Below are 24,038 nucleotides of genomic sequence, written 5' to 3' on the forward strand. Positions count from 1 at the left end.
TTAATCTTAAAGGAATCAAATTTTCACTTCCATTAAGGTTTTCCTGAACTAACTTAGCCACTAATGACACTCCACTTTTGTTCCTACTGCTCCCCAGATATATTTCCATCATGGAACCATGACTTGCTGTTACATGTAATTATTTACGTATCTGTCTTCCCCCTCCCATTCTGAGAGTCATTCTAGTCAGGGCAGCAAGCATATTGTTTTGCTGAATAAATGATCCATTACTCAAATATAGTTTGTGTTCTACAATAGAATGAAATATTATTTACTATTATATTCTCCTCAAGAAGAGCTATTATTAATTCTATATGATTTGGCTTTTTTAATAGAACTCATTAATTGTTGGAAGTAGTCCTGAATTTAATTGCTCAGATGTCCTGACCAATGATGATCCCAACATTGAACTCACTGCTTCCCATCGGAGTTCTAGACCTCTATCAGGTGAAAATTTTGGAACTTTAATGTTGGTGTTCGTATGAATGCATATTCAATTTCTGCTAACTTTTTCTTTTTTATAAAAGGTGGGAGAAGTGGGATTTGTTGGCCTACCTTTGCTTCAGCTCATAACATGGCACCCCGGAAGCCCCATGCAGGGATCATGAGTTATAATGCTATCAGTGGCCGTTTGGACATCTCAGGCAAGTTTGAATATGGGCTTTCACAAATCTATTCAAGGAAATTCTCTAGATGTTGATGGGGGAATGGATGAGGAGTATACGGTGAACTTTTCTATTCCCCTAGTCTGTAAGGGTGAAGATTTCCAGATACTGCAGTATGAACTTGGAGGAATTGTCCCATTGTGATCTCATTGTCATTTGCCCACCACTTGCCAAAAGTGGGTTCTTTAGTCCAAGGCGATGTTATACAGAATGTCATGTAATTAGATGACTGCAAGTTCCAGGATGATAGTACTGAGTATCTCTAAGCAAGAGAGGAAAATTGATCTAGGAATACATTTCAATACCACTCAATATGAATTATTACCCTTCCCAGGGTAAAATAATTCTGACAGTATCAACATTAATCTAAGTAATTATTTTGTCTCATGAGAAACAGCAGTGAAGAAAAGACTCAGCTTTGATTTTAATGCCTGGCAATTTGATTAAGACATGAAGTTGCAAAACTAGCTCAACTGACCCTGGGCAGAAGGGACTGAGGCTATTGAGTCCACACAGACTCTCTCTCCACCAAGCCTACTCCATTTATAAGCCTGTTGTGCAAGAGTTGAAGTGACTGAAGACAGTGATTAGCTGACATCTGTTAGACAAAGCATTCTTATTCATCAGATTTTTAGGAATTCTTCTGTATTGTATATTTTTGGTAGGCAATAATCTGCTTTTTGTACCCACTTTTGTGGGTTTGGTACCTTTTGTACTTGGATCCACAGATCCATGTAAAGGCTTTTCCCTGACTATTCAATCTAATTCCTCCCAGAAGCCTGATGAATCAGCCTGTCACTCACCACTCTCTATAAGTCCACATTTATCCCTACCTCAGACCATTTCTCTCTCCATATAAAGTAGATGACCCCATGTAACTACCCAAATTTCTATCTATTGGAAGAATCTTCCCTTACCACACTCATTCAAGGGCACCCCTGAGTGGTGCCGAAATGCAGTAGATTCAGTCCAGTGACCCCATTTTTCTGAGCCTTTTTACCACCACCTCCCCTTTTCCACAATTACGGAAGTTCGGGGAATTATATTTCATTCAAATATGTCAATTATTATTTCCAAATTTCTGAAAGTCATCCCAGCCACATATTAGAACTAGCTACAGCCGGCGCCATGGCTCACTTGGCTAATCCTCCACCTGCGGCCCCAGCACTCCGGGTTCTAGTCCCAGTTACTCCTCTTCCAGTCCAGCTCTCTGCAGTGGCCCTGGAAGGCAGTGGAGGATGGCCCAAATCCTTGGGCCCTGCACCCGCATGAGAGACCAGGAGGAAGCACCTGGCTCCTGGCTTTGGATCAGTGCAGCGTGCCGGCTGTAGCGGCCATTTGGGGGGTGAACCAATAGAAGGAAGACCTGTCTGTCTCTTTCTCACTGTCTAGCTCTGCCTGTCAAAAAATTAAAAAAAAAAAGAACTAGCTACACTAATATATAATTCCCTGAGTTCAGGTCCTATAGAAGGCAAGATTTTTCTTGCAAGACATTTGCCTCTTTAGAAGTCTTTGCATTATTTTAAGCCAGTGAGGCATGGAGTTACCTTCTAATATGAGTAGGCATATACATATACATATATACACATATTATGTACATATCTATTCAGAATATGTATAGTATCCATATACACATATATATTATGTTCAGTACATACTGAAAGTTCAGGGTTCAGGTGCCTCTTCCCATGTATTGGTATCACTGACTTTGATATACAAAACTTGCTAGGTCTGAGAACTCAACCATTTCTTAGATTTTGAGGTTCTATTAATGATACAGTTAGATCCTGAGCCTTGCTTTGAATTTGTGATGGTTCAACGCAGATTTCCTTTTCTTTCTTCAAAGAATTAGTATGAGACAGAACAGCCATTCACTTCTGTATTTTTTATAACTACTTTTTCCCATGTACCACTCCAATGCCAGGGTCACTGTGGGATCCAGAGTATTTTCTTCAACCTATATGGTGTCCAAGTTACCAGAACTCTTAGCAATATCCCAGTAACAACATGCTAGGGCATTTTAACATATTACCTACCCTGGTCCCATTTTCATTCTAGCTAGCAAGTCATCTGAATTCATAATCTCAACACTACAGTGTATATTTTAGGACTACATCCTGTACCACCTAAGTCAGGTTCTCTAGAAGTAGAACCAGAGGGCCAGTGCCGCGGCTCACTAGGCTAATCCTCCTCCTGTGGCGCCGGCACTCTGGGTTCTAGTCCTGGTTGGGGCGCCGGATTCTGTCCCGGTTGCTCCTCTTGCAGTCCAGCTCTCTGCTGTGGCCCAGGAAGGCAGTGAAAGATGGCCCAATTCCTCAGGCCCTGCATCCGCATGGGAGACCAGGAGGAAGCACCTGGCTCCTGGCTTTGGATCTGTGCAGCACACCGGCCGTAGCGGCCATTTGGGGAGTGAACCAATAGAAGGAAGACCTTTCTCTCTCTCTCTCTCTCTCTCACTGTCTAACTCTGCCTGTCAAAAAAAAAAAAATAGAACCAGAAATTGATTTCTTTGTTAAAAAATTATTTTTGAAACACACATGCACACACACACACACACACACACACAAGAATGACAGAGGGGAAAAAAACAATAAGATAGAGATCTTCCATCCACTGGTTCTCTCCCCAAATGCTAAAGTCTGAAGCCTTGAACTCAGTCTGGGTCTCCAACCCATGCGGTTCACCCTCAAAATGCACGTAACAACTGGGACTGGTCCAGGCTAAAGCCAAAAGAACCCAATCCAGATCTCCCACATGGGTGGCAGGGACCCGGGTATTTGAGCCATCATCTTTTGCCTTCCATGGTGTGCCTTAGAGGTTAAGCCAGAATTAGAAGCAAAGCCAGAACTGAAACCCAGGAACTCTTATATGGGATGAAGCATCCCAAGTAGCATCTTAATTGTTGCACCATACCCCACCCAGAAATAGATCCTTATGCAAAGAGGTTATTAGAGGTTTGCTCCCAGGAGAACAGGAATGAAGGAAATAGAACAAATTGGATGAAGTAGCCAGCAGTTATGACCTCAACTAGAGTGTAACTTCTGCCTTATACTTCAGAGCATTGTGGAGCATAACTTACACCATGTAGTTTTAAAGCAAAGAAGTCTTTGTATTTCCTGTCGGTCAGTCATGGCTGTGCCCCTAGTGGTGGGTTTTAGGGACTGTATAACCACAGACAGCTGCTGCAGCTTTAGAGAATTCCCTGAAGATGCAGCTGAGAGTGGTTTACAGCCAACTCTTGCAGGGTGACCTGGGGAATCAATACACTGTTCCTGCAAAGGAAATCTGGGTGGGTACAAACAGCATCTAGATCTACTGTTGTATTTTATTAATATTTGCCTACAAGTTAATTTTGATGTATATAATTTCTTCTTAGGATAAAATATAATTAAGAAGGGTAATAGATAACACATAAGTAATTTCAGAAATTTTGAGGTCACATTATGCTTTTCTCTAATCTGAGTTACTGGATTTTAGAAGATTAAGTTTTTGGATCCAATCAATTTTATCTTTTGGCAGCATTATATCAAAGAGATCAAAAGAGGCCAGTGCTTTGGTGCAGTAGGTTAAGCCTCCACCTATGGCTCTGGCACCCCATATGGGCTCCACTCCCAATCCTGCTCCCTGATAATAGCCTGGGAAAGCAGTGTAAGATGGCCCAAGCAACCATGTGGGAGACCTGGAGGAAGCTCCAGGCTCCTAGCTTCAGATCAGTCCAGCTCCAGCCATTGCGGCCATTTGGGGAGTGAACCAGCCAATAGAAGACTTCTCTCTGAGTCTCTCCCTCTATCCATAACTCTGCTTCACAAATAAATAAATCTTTATTTACAAAGAAAGAGAGATCGAGAGAAAAATAGTGTTTCAGTTAACTTTTGCTGCAAATTAAACCAGCCTCTAAATCTACAACCTGTAAATAACCATTTATTAGCTTGTGATCCTGTGGATTGGAAACTTGTGTTTTGTTCAGCAGATAGTTCTTCTGGGCTTATTTATTAGGCTACCATCAGTGTATTGGATGGTTATGGGTGCTTAGTCTATAGCTATGCACTGGTTAGTCTATGACTATGGGCTTGTTAGTCACTTCCATGTCTGGTAGTTGGTGCTAGCTGAGAATTGGTGCTGGTCACTGGATGGAGTGATGGGAATCATTGAACCACATATATTCCAGGCTCACTGACATGTTAGAAGTCACAGAATTCGCAGGAACACCAAGAGAGAGCAAGCCCTGACAAAAGCACTTTCTAGATCTCTGCTTATGCCATGATTGGTATTTTTCTACTGAATAAATCAAGTGGAAGCCAGAGTCCAGAGAAAATGTAGGGGAGATTTACCCAGTGGTATAGGGATGCAACAAAATACCACAAATAGTAGGAGACTTATTTAACATGTCAAGTAAGAGCTCCATGTTCAAGATAGTTGCAAAGGATTTATTTGTATAAAATGCACCTTTTACCACATTCTCCAGAGAAAAAAATTATTTGTTATGATTTATATTTTAGGTTCAACATTTGTTGGATTTAAAAATGTTTGCTCAGGGGAAACTAATGTGATATTCATTACTAACCCTTTAAATGAAGATTTACAACATCCAATCTATGTGAAGAATATACAACTGGTTGATACAATTGAACAATCAAAAATATTTATACATAGGCCTGACATAAGGTAAATCGTATAAAAACTTACTTTCTTCTTTCCTTTCTTTATAGTTTTCAATTCTCCCTTCCCTTTGATTAAAATTTAAAGAGTTGCTATATTAAAATAACTGCTAATTCCTATAAAACTTTACTAAGCCTCATGAAAGTTCTGATTATTTTGTAATATAAACTAAATATTCTCAGCTGGGTTCTTTTTTTAAGATTTATTTATTTATAAATAAATAACTATTCAATTATAGGGCAGTATTTTTCTTCCCTCATAAACCAAAAATGGTCAAAGATCAGTAATAGAAATGTTCTTTCCTCTAATATTGTCAAATATCTGGTTTTTTACTTGTTTTTTTTTTTTTTATAAAAATTAGCAGTTAGTCTGAAATGGGATCCCTGTTAAACATAAGAGTGGGAATAAGAGAGGGAAGAGATGTATAATTTGGGACATGCTCAAGCTGACTTGCCCCAAATGGTAGAGTTAAAAACATACCAGGGGATTCCAATTCAATCCCATCAAGGTGGCATGTACCAATGCCATCTCACTATTCCAAGTGATCAATTTCAGTTCACAATTGATCATAATGAAAGGACTAAGAGTCAAAGGGAGCACATAAACAAGTCTAGTACCTGCTAACACTAACCGATGGAATAAATAAAGGGGAGAGTGATCCAACATGGGAAGTGAGATACTCAGCAGACTCATAGAATGGCAGATGTCCTAAATAGCACTCTGGCCTCAGAATCAGCCCTAAAGGCATTCGGATCTGGCTGAAAAGCCCATGAGAGTATTTCAGGCATGGAAAGCCAAGACACTCTGGCAAAAGATCTCTGTGAGTGAGATCCCAGTGGAAAGAACAGGTCTTCAAAGAAGGAAGGTACCTTTCTCTGAAGGGAGGAGAGAACCTCCACTTTGACTATGACCTTGTCTAAACAAGATAAGAATCGGAGAACTCAGAGGGCTTCCATAGCCTTGGAAACTCATGATTAGAGCATAGGGAGATTACTGATGCCATAGACAGGAGTGTCAATTGGTAAAGTCAACAACAGGAGTCACTGTGCACTTACTCCTCATGTAGGATCTCTGTCCTTAATGTGCTGTGTATTGAGATTTAATGCTATAACGAGTACCCAAACAATATATTTCACTTTGTGTTTCTATGGGGATGCAAACTGTTGAAATCTTTACTTAATGTATACTAAACTGATCCTCTGTAAAAAAAAAAAAAAAATTATCAACTCCCAACTTGACTCTCACTGGGATTAAACATGACAATAGGTCTGATCTGATTTCATCATCATTTAAAAAAAATTATCTATTATTTTTCACTTTATGTTTCTGTGTGGGAGCAAACTGTTGAAATCCTTACTTAATGTATACTAAGCTGATCTTCTGTATAATAAGATAATTTCAAATGAATCTTGATGTGAATGGAAGGGGAGAGGGAGTGGAAAAGGGGAGGGTAGTGGGTGGGAGGGACGGTATGGGGGGGGGAAGCCATTGTAATCCATAAATCGTACTTTGGAAATTTATATTCATTAAATAAAAGTTAAAAAAAATTAGCAGTTAGTGGTTATATTTTTCTATAACTTAGAATCTAAGTGATAAGTTTCTGGGAAAAGTTTTACAACTCTTTTCTGGGAAAAGAGTTACATAGAGGGAGGAGAGGCAGAGAGAGAGAGAGAGAGAGAGAGAGAAAGTCTTCCATCCACTGGTTCACTCTCCACCAACCAGCCGCCAGGGCTGGAGCTGCGCCAACCTGAAGCCGGGAGCCAGGTGCTTCCTCCTGGTCTCCCACGCAGTGCAGGCCATCTTCTACTGCATTCCCAGGCCATAACAGAGAGCCGGATCAGAAGTGGAGCAGCCAGGACTGAAACCAGCACCCATATGGGATGCCGGCACTGCAGGCAGCGGCTCTACCCACTACGCCACAACGCCACAACGCCAGCCCCATCAGCTGAATTCTTAAAACTGAGCTTTAGGCCGGCGCCATGGCTCAATAGGCTAATCCTCTGCCTGCGGCGCCGGCACCCCGGGTTCTAGTGCCGGTTGCTGCTCTTCCAGTCCAGCTTTCTGCTGTGGCCTGGGAGTGCAGTGGAGGATGGCCCAGGTTCTTGGGCCCTGCACCTGCATGGGAGACCAGGAGGAAGCACCTGACTCCCGGCTTCAGATCCGTGCAGGGTGCCGGCCGCAGTGTGCAGGCCGTAGTGGCCACTTTGGGGGGTGAACCAATGGAAAAGGAAGACCTGTCTCTCTGTCTCTCTCTCACTGTCTAACTACCTGTCAAAAAAAAACAAAAAAACAAAACAAAAAAAAAAAAACACCCTGAGCTTTAATTTCTTTATTTTCTCCCACTGTGTTTAATGTATCATCAGTAACATCATCATTAAATATAAAGATGTAGATGAGCTCTGAAGTGTGTCCTATGTTAATATCTTTCTTTAAGAGTAATTTAATGATGAGACATCTCTATCATTTCTTCCCTTTTTTGTTACATGTTGCTTTCCAAATGTCCTATCAGAAGCACTCTAAAATGTACTTAGACACTAAATGTCAGCTATTATAGCTGTGATTATAAATATACAGAAACGTAGAATAGTGATTTTTCTGTTCATGAAAATCAGCTAGTGTCAAGACTTTTCCCAGAAACTTGTCACCTAAATTCTAAGTTATAGAAAAATATAACCACTAACTGCTAATTTTTATAACAAGTAAAAACCAGATATTTGACAATATTAGAGGAAAGAATGTTTCTATTACTGATCTTTGACCATTTTTGGTTTATGAGGGAAGAAAAATACTGCCCTATAATTGAATAGACATCATTTTAGAGAAGTGTAACATTTTATAGTTTGACTTCATCTGATTTTGTTTTGATGACAGCCCAACACTTACTCATTGTGATCTGAATACTTACTCATTGCACTGATCCATTGTTGACCTGCAGTGTTTTTCATTTTCTCTCTCTCTCTCTCTCCCTTTTGGTTTAATAGAGCTCTTCCTCAAGAGAAAGTTATTAGCTTCTATTTAGATGTCATTGAATCTTTCAGATTGAACGCTCAATTTTAGTGTCTATGTCATGAAAATATTGCATCTTCAAATATAATTTCTTTGAGTTCTGTGCTTGTAGTATACTTGGTTGGTGCTCTCCCAGATCATTATTAGGCATTGTACCCAGTCCCAAAATGCTCTAATTGCTGGCCGTAAGAACCTATGGTTGCCCTCTTTTCCAGAGCTTGTCTCTGAGCCAAATAGGACCACCTTCAGGAAGACAAAACCCTCCATAATACCATTACCCTTTCAGTCCATGGAAAATAGCCATCCAATTCAGGAGGAAAATGCTACCTCCTTGTCTTTATGTTGGTAACAACTCTGTAATGCAATTTGTGTTTCAGAAGTTTCCAGGGTGTCAGATGGGAGCTAGTCTACAGTCTCCCATCTGTCTTCCCTTTCTTTCCCTTGTTCTGTGTGGCTTCTCTCCCTCCCTTTTGAAAGAACTCCGTTGGTAACTTACTTAATACAAAAATACACATCTCATGCCCTGTTTCTTGGGAAATTGAACCAAGATAGAGCACAAAGCCACAATATAAAAGAATGGTGCTGGGCACTATAATTCTCAGATTTGCTAATAAAAGCATGGCAGTGATTACTAGAGGCTGTGAAGGTTGGAGGAGGGGGAATGGATGGATAATGGATACCAAAGCACAGATAAAAGGATTAAATTCTACTGTGCTATGGTACAACAAGGTTACTATAGCTCACAATAACATATTATTTAGTTTATGAACAAATGTAAGAGAGGAACCCAACATAAAGTGATGACAAAGAGCAAGAAGCATTAATTACCACAGCTTGATCAGTAAACATTGTCCACCTTTACTAAAATCTTGTGCTGTACACCTTACCCATGTATAATTTTTTTTTTATTTTTATTTTTTTACAGGCAGAGTGGACAGTGAGAGAGAGAGAGACAGAGAGAAAGGTCTTCCTTTGCCGTTGGTTCACCCTCCAATGGCCGCCGCAGCCAGCGCGCTGTGGCTGGCGCACCGCGCTGATCCGATAGCAGGAGCCAGATACTTATCCTGGTCTCCCATGGGGTGCAGGGCTCAAGCACTTGGGCCATCCTCCACTGCACTCCTGGGCCACAGCAGAGAGCTGGCATGGAAGAGGGGCAACCAGGACAGAATCCGGCGCCCCGACCGGGACTAGAACCCGGTGTGCTGGCACAGCAAGAGGGAGGATTAGCCTAGTGAGCCGCGGCGCCGGCCTACCCGTGTATAATTATTAAATGTAAATTTAAAATTTTTCCAAAATGTTTAAGGACATGGAAATGCTAAATAACCCAATTTAATCATCACACATTAAATGTATATATTGAACTATCACATTGTACCCATTAAAATGAAGTCAAAATAAAAATATATTTTAAAAACACATTTCACATAATTGAAAACACCACACATGAACTACAAAGATACTCATTAAAATCCTCCTTCAAAATGATTATAATATAGTTAGTGATAACTTTAGGCTTCATGTCTTTCTCTCTTTTTTAAAAGGTTTATTTACTTACATATTTGAAAGGTAGAGTTACAGAGAGAGAGGGAGAAACAGAGAGAGAAATCTTCCATCCACTGGCTCACTCCCCAAACTGCCGCAATAGCCAAGCCTGGACCAGGCCAAAGCCAGGAGCCAGGAGCTTCTTCTGGGTCTCTTATATGGGTGCAGTGGCCCAAGCACTGGGGCCATCTCCCATTACTCTCCCAGGCACATTAGCAGAGAGCTAGACCAGAAGTAGAGCAGTAGGTACATGAACTGGAGCACATATGGGACTCTGGCACTGCACATGGCAGCTGAACCCACTACAGCGCAGGCCCAGTTTCATGTCTTATAACAGAAAGGTAGAGATATTCTAGATACTATCTAACAGATTGGAGATTTCTACGATTTTTTTGTTACTGTAACTCTGGAATAAATTCTGCTTCCCTGTAGTATATGTCATGGATTGGTATAATTATACTGTATGTCATTTGAATGAATAGTACATTAAGCAGTTATTTTTATTATTATAACCAGATAATAATCAATCAACACTCTAGGTAACTAAGATGAAAGCCAAAATACTATCAATGATTAAATTGCATGAGGTGTTATTAATGTCTCATCTCTTATAATTAACTTTTCTATAAAACAATCCAAAATAATCTATCTATATATATATATACAGATGACTGTATATATATTGGTTTTATATATATATATGTATAAATTGGATTAGTTATCTGTGTGTGTGTGTGTGTGTATATATATATATATATAGCTCTGTAAGAACATATAAGTACACTAATCTACAATTAATGAAGAACTTAAGAGCTTAGAATAGGGAAGTAAGGAAGATTGAAACTTTATTAAATAATTAAACTATTTTATAGTAAGCAATCCTTTTATGATCTTTAAAGATAAGAACAGAAGAAAATAGGGCCAACATTATGGTATAGCAAGTTAAACCACTGCTTGGGATGCCTCCATCCTATATCCAAGTGCTGGTTGAAACACCATTAACTCTGTTTCCAATCCAGCTCCCTGCCAATGTGTCTGGGAAGCAGCAAATTATGGCTCAAATATTCGAGTCCTGAGTTGGAGTTCTTAGCTCCTGACTTTGGCCTGACCCAGCCCAGTCGTTGAAGACATTTGGAGAGTGTACCAGTGTATAAACAGGCGCTTACTTTCTCTCTCTCTCTCTCTCTTCATGTGTGAGTGACTATCTTTAAAAAAAAAAAATGGAAAAAGCAATAAAAACTTCCTGCTAACATAGGGATTTTCTGTGTCCTGTAGTAGAGTAACCATTCATCTGCTGTGCAGGCTGATGTTAGTATGTTGTAAACAACACACAAATATGAAATCTATCATTCTGCAAAATATGAAATAGCAAAATAGAATTCTAATTTTATATCCCACAGGCATAACTTGTTTGAAATGTTAATGAATTCATAATAACAGACCAAATCAACACAATGGAAGAGAATTCATTGCAATGCTAATTCCATATACTACTTAGAACAATTTTGAATAATATCTGAAATAGGATTCAGTCAATCATTTATTCTCTTGGATACTCTATTATAAAATACCCAAGCATATTCAAACTTCTATTTGGAACCATCAACTAAATCATTCATTTGCCTTTTCTCTGCAGTAAGGTGAATCCATCAGATTGTATAGACATGGTTTGTGATGCCAAAAGGAAATCTTTTCTTAGAGACATGGATGGCTCCTTTCTAGGGAACTCTGGTTCAGTAATACCTCAAGCAGAGTATGAATGGAATGGAAATAGACAACTGGGAATTGGAGACTACAGAATTCCTAAGGTGATGCTGACATTCTTGAATGGAAGTAGAATTCCTGTCACTGAGAAAGCACCTTATAAAGGTTTGTTGGATTTTATTCTGTTGTTAGTCCTCACGTTTTTGGAACAAAATAGAATTTTTAATGGTTGAAATACTGAAACAATAACAATTTATATTTATTAATTTTACATAACAAAAAAAGTAGTACATCAATGTTTTTGCAAAGAGATTTCTTTTCATTACTAAAATGTTTATCTACATGTTTCTAGGTATTATTAGAGATTCAACCTGTAAATTCATTCCAGAGTGGCAAAGCTATCAGTGTTTTGGGATGGAATATGCAATGATGGTTATTGAAAGTCTGGATTCTGACACAGAAACACGAAGACTTTCACCAGTGGCTATCGTGAGCAATGGATATGTTGATCTCATTAATGGTAGGTGTTCAATATAAGTGAACTAATGCTATTCAAAGCATTTCCCTTTTTAAAAATTTATTTATTTTGGCCGGCGCCGCAGCTCAATAGGCTAATCCTCCACCTAGCAGTGCCGGCACATGGGGTTCTAGTCCCGGTCGGGGCGCCAGATTCTTTCCCAGTTGCCCCTCTTCCAGGCCAGCTCTCTGCTGTGGCCCGGGAAGGCAGTGGAGGATGGCCCAAGTGCTTGGGCCCTGCACCCCATGGGAGACCAGGATAAGTACCTGGTTCTTGCCTTCAGATAAGCGCGGTGCGCCGGCCGCAGCGCACTAGCCGTGGCGGCCATTGGAGGGTGAACCAATGGCAAAAGGAAAACCTTTCTCTCTGTCTCTCTCTCACTATCCACTCTGCCTGTCAAAAAAAATTTTTTTTTATTTATTTGAAAGGTGGAGTTACGGGGGTGGGTGAAATGTAGAGACAGAGACAGAGATCTTCCATCTGCTGGTCCACCCTCCAAATGGCCACAACAGCCGGAGCTGGGCCAGGCCAAAGCCAGAAGCCGGGAACTTCTTATAAGTCTCCCACGTGGATACAGGGGCCCAAGGACTTGGTCCATCTTCTGCTGCTTTCCCAGGCACATTATCAGGGAGGTGGATTGGAAGCAGAGCAGCCTGGACTCGAATCAGTGCCCGCACGGGATGCTGGCACCACAGGTCAATGCCCCAGTCCCGGCCCCGAAGTATTTGCTTTTATTATATGCATGGGGTCATCTCATAACTATTTGCTACACAAAACTAGAAAACATGAAGACTTCTTTGTCTTCTGTTTTTAAGAAAGATTTGTATGCATGAAAGAGGCCTGACTCTTTAGCAGTTCCCCATCCAAGAAATCCAGGACAGTTGTTTTAAATTGAACATTAAAAGAAAGAAGAGGAATAGGGGGAGGAGAAGAATAAGAAGGGGGAAAGTTATTTTCTGGGATTATCTTAAATGAAAATTTATTGATTAGATATTATAAGTATTGTGGGAGAAAAAAAGACCTATCTATAAGAATACAATTTGCTTTACATAAATTTAAAATGGGATAGGCATTATCCAAGTGGTTAAGATGCCAGTTAAGATAGCCATGTCACATATTAGAATACCTGGGTTTGATGCCTGGTTCCAGCTTCTTGCTAGTGTAGACCTAGGAAGAAATATTGACGTTCAAGTAATTGAGTTCCTGCCACCAGTGTGGGAGACATGGCCTATATGCCCAGCTGCCATTTTTTTTTAAGATTTATTTTATTTATTTGAAAGACAGAGTTACAGAAAGAGGTAGAGACAGAGAGAGAGGTCTTCCATCTTCTGGTTCACTCCCCAGATGGTTGCAACGGCCGGAACTGTGCCGATCCAAAGGCAGGAGCCAGGAGCTTCTTCTGAGTATCTCACATGGGTGCAGGGGCCCAAGGACTTGGGCCACCTTCTACTGCTTTCCCAGGCCATAGCAGAGAGCTGGATTGGAAGAGGAGCAGCTGAGACTAGAACCGGCGCCCATGTGGGATGCCGGTGCTTCAGGCCAGGGTTTTTTAACCTGCTGCGCCACAGTGCCAGCCCCGCAGCTGCCATTTTTGAACCCAGCCTAGTCCTGGTCATTGTGTGCAATTGTGGAGTGAGCCAATGGATGAGAACTCTGTCTCTCTCCTTCAATCTTTCTTTCTCTAGGCTTATTGCCTCCCTCCCCATATATACATATATATGTATATATGTATGTATATATGTAATGATTATGTGTTATTTTAAATACTTGAGAAGGAGAATTATCAGCCTACTAATTTTTCATTTTCATGAATCTTTGGAAGACCTGTCTGGTAACCCATTGTTTTGTTTCATTTCATTTGTTTTGTTTTATGTCCAATTATTTTGCTTGTTGAGGGCAGCTTGTCAAACTCTAGAGACTAGGTTTCTTCCATTTTGGTCCTGGGTGGCTCTAGTACAGAGAGGGGTAATTGTCTCCATAGTGTGCAGATCAACTTGGGATACCAAGACTTTTTGAATTAATAAGATCAACTTCTATAAGATATTGAAAAGATAAGGCAATACTCATTTCATAAAACTCAAATGACCCTGGCAGCTAAAAGATTAGTTCATAAGTAGTTTTAGAGTCTTTTATGCACTGAAGGAACACAGGCTATCCACTGAATTGGACGAGTTTCTGTGTTCTGACAGATTATAATGTCAACAAAAATATTCTAGGATTCAGCAAAATAACTAATACTTACAAAAATATACATTTAAAAAAGTTGTTAAAGAGAATAGAAGGAACTAAAGCAGGGCTTCCTCCAATTTTCATGATTCTAGTGCTGTCCTCACTTTTTCAATCCACTTGGTTCCAGTGGCATTTAGCCAATTCACTGCTGCCTTTTAGATTTTACAAAGCAGGGCTCGTGAGAACAATTTTAGAGCAGTTAGTGAATAATGAAGGAATGAAGGTGATGTTTTCAAATTGTTGTTTATAGTGAAGAAAGATTTTACTGCATCTATTTTTATATTTCCCTATTCTGACAGGCAATAAAATTTTTCCAATAACAACAGTGACATGACGTTTTTGTTTAAAATGAATTTAAAATTTAAAAGTGACTATTAGTGTAAAGAAGTTTTAAGTAAGTGATAGTAGCATGGCAAAATCATAACAGTGATAGAAGAACCAATGACGTTTGGGATGCTCTATTCTCTCCAAGATAAAAGTTACTCAATACCACTAACGTTTCATTTTGTCACTCTAAATTTCTCATTTTATATATAGATATTTCTTTATATTGCTTATAAAACCCACATAGAAGGTGTATTTAAAGTAGGATATAGGGGCTGGCGCCATGGCTCACTTGGTTAATCCTCCATCTGCAGTGCTGGCATCCCATATGGGAGCCGGGTTCTAGTCCTGGTTGCTCCTCTTCCAGTCCAGCTCTCTGCTGTGGCCCGGGAGGGTAGTGGAGGATGGCCCAAGTGCTTGGGCCCCTGCACCCACATGGGAGACCAGGAGGAAGCACCTGGCTCCTGGCTTCCCAGCCGTAGCAGCCATTTGTGGGGTGAACCAATTCAAAGAAGACCTTTCTCTCTGTATCTCTCTCTATGTATAACTCTACCTGTCAAATAAAAACAAATTTAAAAAATTTTTTTTTAAAAATAAAGTAGGATTTAATTTTGTATGCTAAGTGAAAAGTTACACTCTCCTTGAACTTTGTAAGTTTACATTGACCAAAAATTTGATTAAAATTTATATTGTTAATTTTCAAAGCCAGAAAATTCAGTAAAACTAATGAATAAATAAATACATCAAAAATTAATTTCATATTTTACTCAATGCTTTATATAGGCATAATCCTAGCCACTTTATTTTTTAACTTTTTCCTTATCTATTTTTTATATAAGATGAACAGACTTCATGTATTTCACATATACAGATTTAGGAGCATAGTGATACTTCCCACCTCACCCTCCCTCCCACCCACCCACTGAGGTGAAATAGCAAATTTTGCCATGAAAGTCAGGCTACACCTGTTCTGAAAATGTATGAATTTAACCAAGTTTGTGCTCTCTCTGTTGGCTTTCTGGAGGATTTGATAGAGTGTTGTATCTCGGATGACCTCAGTTCATTAATGATGTTGGCCTTCTAACAGTACCTATAGTCACAGTCTTTAACAGAAATGTATTAAATTAAAATTAAAATGGAAAAAATTAAAAGACTTGATCAAAACTGTCATGTTTGTTGAATTTACAAACTAATGAACAAATGAGTAAATGAGTAAGTGAAAATTAGTAAATCAGTGGTTTAGGCAAATGTTCATATTTTCCAAATAGATGCCCCATTTTTAACAAATTAACTCTGTTTTAGCACATTTCCTAGCAAAGAACTTGAAAAAGTTGGTTTTTCAGTCAAACTCACATTTGATAGGGAGGAGAAAGGATCAAGCATTTTCTTCCTCACCCAGAGGCCCAGATTAAAGAGGTGGTACATGCAAATCTATTTCCCTAAGTGACCTTTCGATACAAATCTGCATCAGCATATTAACTTACTCTCTTGAGTAGTAAAAAAGTAAGGGTAAAAGGAATGTGTTGCTTCCCTGTCTTTATTTTTAAGCCAAAGTTTGGAAACAACTTGGAGGACTAGATAGATGGTAGATGGATAATGGGTATAAATGTTTACATTTGAACTTGATCGATGCATTTCATTTTTAAAGACAGTTACTCTTCACATTTTGTGTCAAAAATGTTAATAATATAGCACTATTAATTTTTATTTGTGTGGATTTAGGCCCACAAGATCATGGGTGGTGTGCTGGATACACATGCCAGAGAAGACTGTCCCTGTTTCATAGCATTGTGGCTCTGAACAAATCTTACGAAGTTTACTTTACTGGTACCAGTCCTCAAAATCTTCGGCTAATGTTGCTTAATGTAGACCATAACGAGGTAAGGCAAGATAGAAATAATGCCTTAAGGTATTGGAGTTGATTATTTGCATCTATTTCTATTTGCTAAAGATTGTATCCCCTTCCCTATTCTCTTTAACATGGTCATTTTTAATGACTCATCAGGCTGTTACTATTAGCAGACAGTTTTTATCAGCTTGAAAGTATATATGATTATCAACCACCCTACCCCATCCCAAAATGCAATTAATTCTGTTGCTCTATATATGAGCTGCAACAGTGAGGCCTATGAATTAATTGTTTGATTAGTAAATAAATCTGAACGTTTACTAAAAACAGAGCACAACCAAAACTGATCACTTGGAATTACATACTTTTCCTTTCATGCTGCTATGACTTATATATATATATACACACACTTATATATGTACTCATTATATATATTATGACTTATATACTTAATAGAAATATTCCTCTAGAATTTACTTAAGAGATTGTAGCATGTTATTTTAAATATCTTCAATAATGTTAAATACTGGTTATAAAGTGAATTTAGTCTATATAGTTAAAGTTATTTATACTTGTCAATGAGAAGAGAGTATGAAGTTAGGTAGCAGTATCATGATTCAGATTTTCTTTTCTAAGAGTACAAAGTTTCAAAGTCCCAAAGGGTAAGGAACCTAAAGAAAGGATATTGAGAAAGTGACACAGGGAGAGGAGGTTTTGAAAGAGAGACCCCCTCGTTTTCAGGGGATAATAATCCCACTCTTTGGATTACTCAAGACAAAACCTTGGGACAACATTTGACTCCTTTTGTCCCCTGTCATTCTTCATACAGTCCTTCAAATTCTGTTGAGTTCAAAGTATCCAGAATCTGACTACTTCTCACTACCTTCACTGCTACCAGCCAGTGAGGTGAACATAATCTCTGGTCTGGATTAAGGCAGTTACCTCCAACTCCTCCTCCTCCTTCTACCTCTCGTCCTCAGTAGTTAGTCTCACCCCAGTAGCTAAATCACCTTCAAAACATCAGCCGTCTCCTCTGCCCAAACGTCAGATCAGGTTTCTCCTGTGCTCAGAAGCTGGTGATTATTTCTGCATTAGTTTCTATAAGAATCAGAACTCACAGTAGCCTTCAAGCCACTATGGAATGTCCCCCAACCCTTAGCTTCTTCTACTCTTCCAGCCACACTGGGGTCCCCACCGTGCCTTAGTACAGCAGACCTGCTACCATCCTGGCCTATGGTTTAGCTTTTGTATCTGCCTGGAATATTCTCTCTCAGGTGGCTAAACTCCCCAGATCTTCAAATCCAATTTTTCAATGGGCTACTGTGATCATTTCTTCCCACCTGCCTCTCTCAACTATTCATACAGCAATTTACCTTTTCTTTATTTCACATTAGTTATCACCTTCTAACATGCTTTGTATTTTATTATTTGTCATTTCTATCATTTATGGCCTGTCACATCACTCTAGAATGTAAGCTCAAAGAAAGCATTTGAATGGTGGGCATTATGGCACAGCAGGTCAAACCACAGCTTGGGACACCCATATCCTCATACCAGAGTGCCTGATTCTAGTCCTGCCAATGGCACACTTTGGATCCAGCTTCCTACTAATGCACCTGGAAGCAGCAGATGATTCCAAAGTACTTGAGTTCCTGCCACCAACATGGGAGATCCAGATAAGAGTTCTGGGCACCTGGCTTCAGCCTGGCTTAGCCCTGGCCAATGTGGGCATTTGGCAGGTGAACCAGCATGGAAGATTCTTTCTCTCTCTCTCTTTCCCTCTCTCTCCCTCTCCCTCTCCTTCTCCTTCCCTCCCTCCTTTTTTCCCTCTCTTCCTCCCTCCCTTCCTTCCTCCCTCGCTCCCTGTCACTCTGCCTTTCAAGTAAATGAAATAAATCTTACAAAAGGACAAAAGATGGCAAGTGAGTTTTTCTAGTACCTGCAATAGAACCTGAGACAGAAACATGACTTTTGCCTTAAAAATTGAAAAAAGTATATTTTGCTTTAATATAAGAATAATGACTTCAGAGTATTATTACTGTTAATATTCTGAGCCTCTGAAGACATCAAAAGAAACTTCCAAAACTATGTATAGCTTATTATGTTCTTTATTAATCCTTTTTTACCCGCATCAAAGCCCATTGCCTTGGTTTATGGTTTGTTAGCACAACTTACAGGGAATACAAACATTAAAAATGAACAAATTAAATCAGAGAGGATAGTTATTTTAACTAATTTTTATTAGTTTTACTGGGAAATTTTTCTCAGAGATACGCTTTTTTTTTTTTTAACATAAAGTGTCTGACTTTGTGTAGTGGTTGCAGAATACAGAGCACTTCTAGGTATCTCGTTTTGTCCTATCCATGGGGTCAAAATCTTGTGTTGTGCTTTGTTGTCTTTTGAAAGAACCCTCTCTTTAATCTAGATGTAGAGATACTCCTTAATAATGTTTTCCTTATATTATACCTTTCTACTGAGAATCACTCACTAAAGAATGGTGGAATGTAAGCCCATTTGAAAATGTTAGCTTAATATTTATCCTAGTTTTAATATTTTAATGATGTACAGAGTCGAAGGACATGTTCAGAATGCTAGTTTCTAAATATTCTGTTTTATTGCTCTCAAAATACACAAAAATGTTATTTCTCATTAACAGGCTGTTCTAGTAGGAATATTTTTTTCCACACTTCAACGTTTGGATGTCTATGTGAGCAATTCATTGGTCTGTCCCAAAAATACAATATGGAACACTCAACAGAAATACTGTGAACCTCATGGACGTCTGCACACAGGTATTTCCTCAGAAAAGCACAGAACACCCAGGATATACACTTAGTTACTTAGAAAATTCTTCCTAATGTTTCTTTATTATTGTGATGAATTCCTTAACCAGTTACAAATGCAGGAGAAAATAAGTTTCTAAAAGCCATGATCTACCAAATATTAAGATATGCTCAATTATAATATGTATGTCCTAAAAGATTACTCCTGATGGAACTCTCACCTATCTCCACACATACAATTACAATTTTTATTACAAAGAACATTCTTTTGATCCCTGAGAACTTTTACATCTGTATACATTGAGTCCAAAATATTCTGCTTAGAATTTCTATCTTATCACTGCTTTATTTGTCTTTCATGGAAGTCAGAGACTAAATTGTTGGCAGTCACTAGAAATATTGCCAAGAAAGCTAATTTAACATGAAGTGAGCACTAAGAATTAAATATAAACTCTAGATTGAAATAAAATATATGGGAGAGGATAAACTTGTCCACTTACCAAAATTTATAAATACAATTCTAATGAAAGCAATATCACACATTCCGTTCCACATATGCTACCTCCATCATTTTTAGCTGTGTCCCGTAATCTTGGCTACCTGTTAACATAAATATGTGTTGCAGTTCATAATATAAGCTAGAGGTGAGAATATGAATAGGTAACCTATTCTCCTTATATAGTTTATAGAACAAATTCTAATTCTACCAGTAATATGAATAGCTAATGTTCCAGAAACATGGCTCTGTATCAGGCTAGTCTAAGTGCTTTTCATGATACTGATAACACATCATAATAAGCTTGTGATGCAGTCACAAATAAATAAAGACAAGACAGGGTGTGGGGGAGGGATTAGTTTACCAAGACCCCTGTCTTAGCGCAGCCTACCATAAGAAAATACCAGAGCCTGCGTGAGATCAGGATGCCACCATGGTTAGTTTCTGATGAGAGTTCCCTTTTTGACTTTCTTGCTGTGACCTCACATGGTAGAAATTGAGAGCAAACTCTCTAGTATCACATTTTATAAGAACATCAATTCCAGCATGAAGGCTCTACCTTCATGATCGCTGCTACATCTAATTTTCCCCTAAAAAGGCCTCCATCTACAAATATCATCATATTGTGGGGTAAAGCTTTAATATGAAATTTTGAAAGACATAATTCAGTCTATTGCAGTCTCAAAGTTGTTACAGGCAAAGCAAGTACTTAAAAACAGAGTCTCTAGCTCTAGAACCTATGCACTTAGCAATTATGCTATATTGCCTCCATGAGCAAATAATCACTGTGATCACTTTTTATACACAAATGATTCCACATGTTTACAGGTAAATTTTCATAAATTTTGATTCTTTTAAACCAACACATATGGCACCAACCACTGTCATTTAAAGTCTGGAAAATATGAACTATCTCAATAGGCAAAGTTTAATGCAGAAAATTGTTTATGCAGTTGCTGAAGGACTAAAAAGCAATACTTTCACTTCTCTATTACAGATAACTATGTTGTTGTTGGTGGTGATGGTGGTTCTTTGAAAGAGCATTGCTTTTCAGTGAACTCTTTGCTTTGGAACTTTTGTGTAAAATAATATCCCTATATTATGAATCCATATTTTTAGTTTGGTTATCTAGAATGTTACATTATTACCTTTGTTTCCGTTTCCTTCATTATTGTGAAAACTTGAGAAAGTACCTAAGGCAAATGGTATATGACCACCTAGTAGTAACTTGAAAGCATCTTTAATTTAATTCAGAGCACATTTGTCAGATTTAAACATTTAATCCAAATTACATCTGGAGTTTATACTAGTAGGAACTAAGGAAATACATAATGATAGTGAAATGACTTCTTAATGCTGTGGTCTGCTACATCCATAAAAAATTCCCTCCTCTTCCTAAAATTTTACTTTCTTTTTCCCAGTAAGTCTTACTATGTGATGTGGTAAGAATCTGTAGGTCTTGTTCCACTACTATTAAGCAATTCAGCCTTAGGACTCAATATGTGTTAACGTATTCAATATTGTGTTCAACATTATTGATACTATGTCATAAAATCACATATACTTATATTAACTATATATATATATATAAAATCTCAATTCTGCAAAGTTGAGTTCTCTTTTAGAATTTATTTTAATCAGTGATTTTTCAGACTATAATATAAACCTGTTCATTGGTAAAAGATTCTTCTGAGAAGTATTAATATATACATTGTTTTTATTACAGACTTTTATCCTTGGTAAACATAGAAACATTGAATTATAAATGCTCTTAATTAGGTTAAATTTATATTTTTTAATTACCAAATGCCTTCAGTCAAAGCTATAAAATTCTGAATATGTAAATAGTGTTACAAGTATAGTGTAGGTGAGGCTAGCACTGTGGCATAGTGGGTAAAGCCATTGCCTGCAGTGCTGGCATCCCATATGGGTGTCAGTTTGAGACCCAGCTGCTCTACTTCCGATCCAGCTCTCTGCTATGGCCTGTAAAAGCAGTAAAAGGGGCCCAAGTCCTTGAGCCCCTGCACCCACATGGGAGACCCGGAAGAAGCTCCTGGCTCCTGGCTTCCAATTAGTGCAGCTCTCACCGTTGCAGCCAATTGGGGAGTGAACCAGCAGATGGAAGACCTCTCTCTCTCTCTCTCTTTCTCTCTGCCTCTCCTTCTCTCTGTGTAACTCTGACTTTCAAATAAATAAATAAATCTTTTAAAAAAAAGTATAGTATAGGCTCCTGGATTTATAATTAATTTGTTTTTCATTTATACTGTGTCTATAGCTAATTGTTTTTAAAAGACAATTTAATGTATAAGGATTATTAATAACCTTAATTAAAAGTTTGACTTTAATGTTACATATCTGTTTTATGATTGTTTTCATTTTTAATATACATAATTCCTTAAGAAACAATAATATTGAACTTTTTCAGAATTTTCTATATGCAAATGTGTCAAGTACTATATGATAATTGTGATAATATAAATATATTTAACTATTTTCTTTTGGCCTTTTTCCTTCATAGAGCAATTCCTTCCTAACCTGGATTCCACTGTCCTTGGTGAAAACTACTTTGATAGAATATACCAGATGCTTTACCTGTTGGTTAAGGGAACTACCCCTGTTGAAATCCACACAACCAAAGTCATATTTGTTTCTTTCCAGTTACCTTTTCTAACTGATGATGACTTTTATAGCTCTCATAATCTGGTTAGAAATCTTGCCTTGTTCCTAAAAATACCAAGTAACAAAATTCGTATTAGCAAAATAATACGAGGGGAAAATCTGCGGAGGAAGAGATCAATGGGACTCACAATTGAGCTTGAGATTGGAGATCCTCCAACTCAGTTCTTAAACAATGACACCACAGGTAAGAATAGTAGACGTGTGAGTAGATGAATGGAATTGCCGAATCCACATCCATCAACAACCCTATCACCCCCACATCCTAAACCCTGTAGGAGGCCTAAAGGCCCTTTTTCCTTCTCTATTACTATAATCCCAACTTATTTGGGAATTGGGAAGAAATCTCAGCCTCTATTTTGTTACAGTAGTGATTAGTAAATTCAGCAAAGGGTTTGACCTAATGTGAAAGATCCTGGAAGGCCTATCTAAAGAAGTGATCTTTAACGTGAGAGATTAATAATGAAGAGTCTACCAGTGAGAAGCCAGGAAGGGCAAGGATCCAGGCTGATGAAATGGTTGGTGAGTGTTTGATACATGTGAAGAACTGGAAGTTATCCAATTGATCTATAGTGAGAGAAGTCAGGAAGGGCAAGTCAAGGGAGGTAAGGCTGAGTGGTAGTCAGGTGCTAGATCGTGGCAGCGGAAGGGACGGTGGATGTTTTCCTAAGGAAAAGAGTAGATTCTTGAGTATGCTGAGCAGTGAAGTGGCAGGTTAGATCTCCATAGTAAAGTCGCAGATTTTTTCCTAACAAAGGCAGATGAGCAAAAGAACACATTCTTGTTTATTTTCTGTGACCGATTTAATCATCCTCACTAGCCCCTCTCTGTCTTTCACATACCCCTGTTTGCCAGGTGTCTTAGATACCTATAAGGTCAACTGTCCCATCAGCGATATCTGTGCTGGTCCTAATCATTTCCTTAGGGTAACTCAGTTTGAGTATTTGGGTAAATGTTCAGCCCATCAGATATTCTTCCTCTTCAACCGGTCCTTTCAAGTCGGTATCTGAATACTTTAAGAGACTGTTCCAACCTCAGGTTTGCATGTTGCCCTTTTTTCTTCATGGACTCTGCTCAGGGTGGGTAGTCTTCTCTGCTCTTCACTATTGTCTTTTGAGAGACCACTGGACTTCACTGGCCTAATAGTATTTTTGCTGCCTACACCCAACATACTTTTGTCTCCAGTGGTCAACACAAGTACTCTCGTGTAGGCATACCCTCTCACAGAATGGGAGCTAAGTCTCTGGCAGAGAGGTGTTTACTACCCAGTTAAAGAAGTTTAAGTTTCAAGTCCCCTCACTTGTACAAGTCCTGGGGTAGGGGGAGGCTTCTACTTTCAGGATCCTAGAAGACGTCTTAATAAGGTGATCAAATCATTAAATGTTATAATAAAAGTTGTAAAATTAAGATTTTTTTGCATTCTTTTTAAGATTATAAAAGATTTATTTATGGTCAATTATGCATGTGAATAATGTATTTCATGTGTTTAATTTACTGAGATGAAAATCATTTTTTTCTTTTATTTATATTTTTGAGAACATATTTTAATTCACATTATAGTCAAAGATTTAATGGCTCTAATAAATAG

The 24,038-nt window shown here is 38.5% G+C and overlaps 1 protein-coding gene across 3 annotated transcripts in view; it reads left to right on the forward strand.

The window, feature by feature from the left end:
• The window catches only part of PKHD1L1 (PKHD1 like 1), a 200,319-nt gene that overhangs the window by 147,532 nt on the left and 28,749 nt on the right, over nucleotides 1–24,038 (forward strand). For all 3 annotated transcript variants that reach the window (XM_070075409.2, XM_051843973.3, XM_070075410.2), the window contains exons 66-73: nucleotides 336–447; nucleotides 528–644; nucleotides 5,165–5,330; nucleotides 11,509–11,741; nucleotides 11,929–12,096; nucleotides 16,369–16,526; nucleotides 19,152–19,287; nucleotides 22,293–22,637. In XM_070075409.2, the coding sequence (XP_069931510.2) occupies nucleotides 336–447; nucleotides 528–644; nucleotides 5,165–5,330; nucleotides 11,509–11,741; nucleotides 11,929–12,096; nucleotides 16,369–16,526; nucleotides 19,152–19,287; nucleotides 22,293–22,637 (1,435 nt within the window). The remainder of the gene's footprint in view (nucleotides 1–335; nucleotides 448–527; nucleotides 645–5,164; nucleotides 5,331–11,508; nucleotides 11,742–11,928; nucleotides 12,097–16,368; nucleotides 16,527–19,151; nucleotides 19,288–22,292; nucleotides 22,638–24,038) is intronic.

Source organism: Oryctolagus cuniculus, chromosome 6 (assembly GCF_051225735.1).
Source record: "Oryctolagus cuniculus isolate XC-2025 breed Fujian yellow rabbit chromosome 6, ASM5122573v1, whole genome shotgun sequence".
Lineage (NCBI taxonomy): Eukaryota > Metazoa > Chordata > Mammalia > Lagomorpha > Leporidae > Oryctolagus > Oryctolagus cuniculus.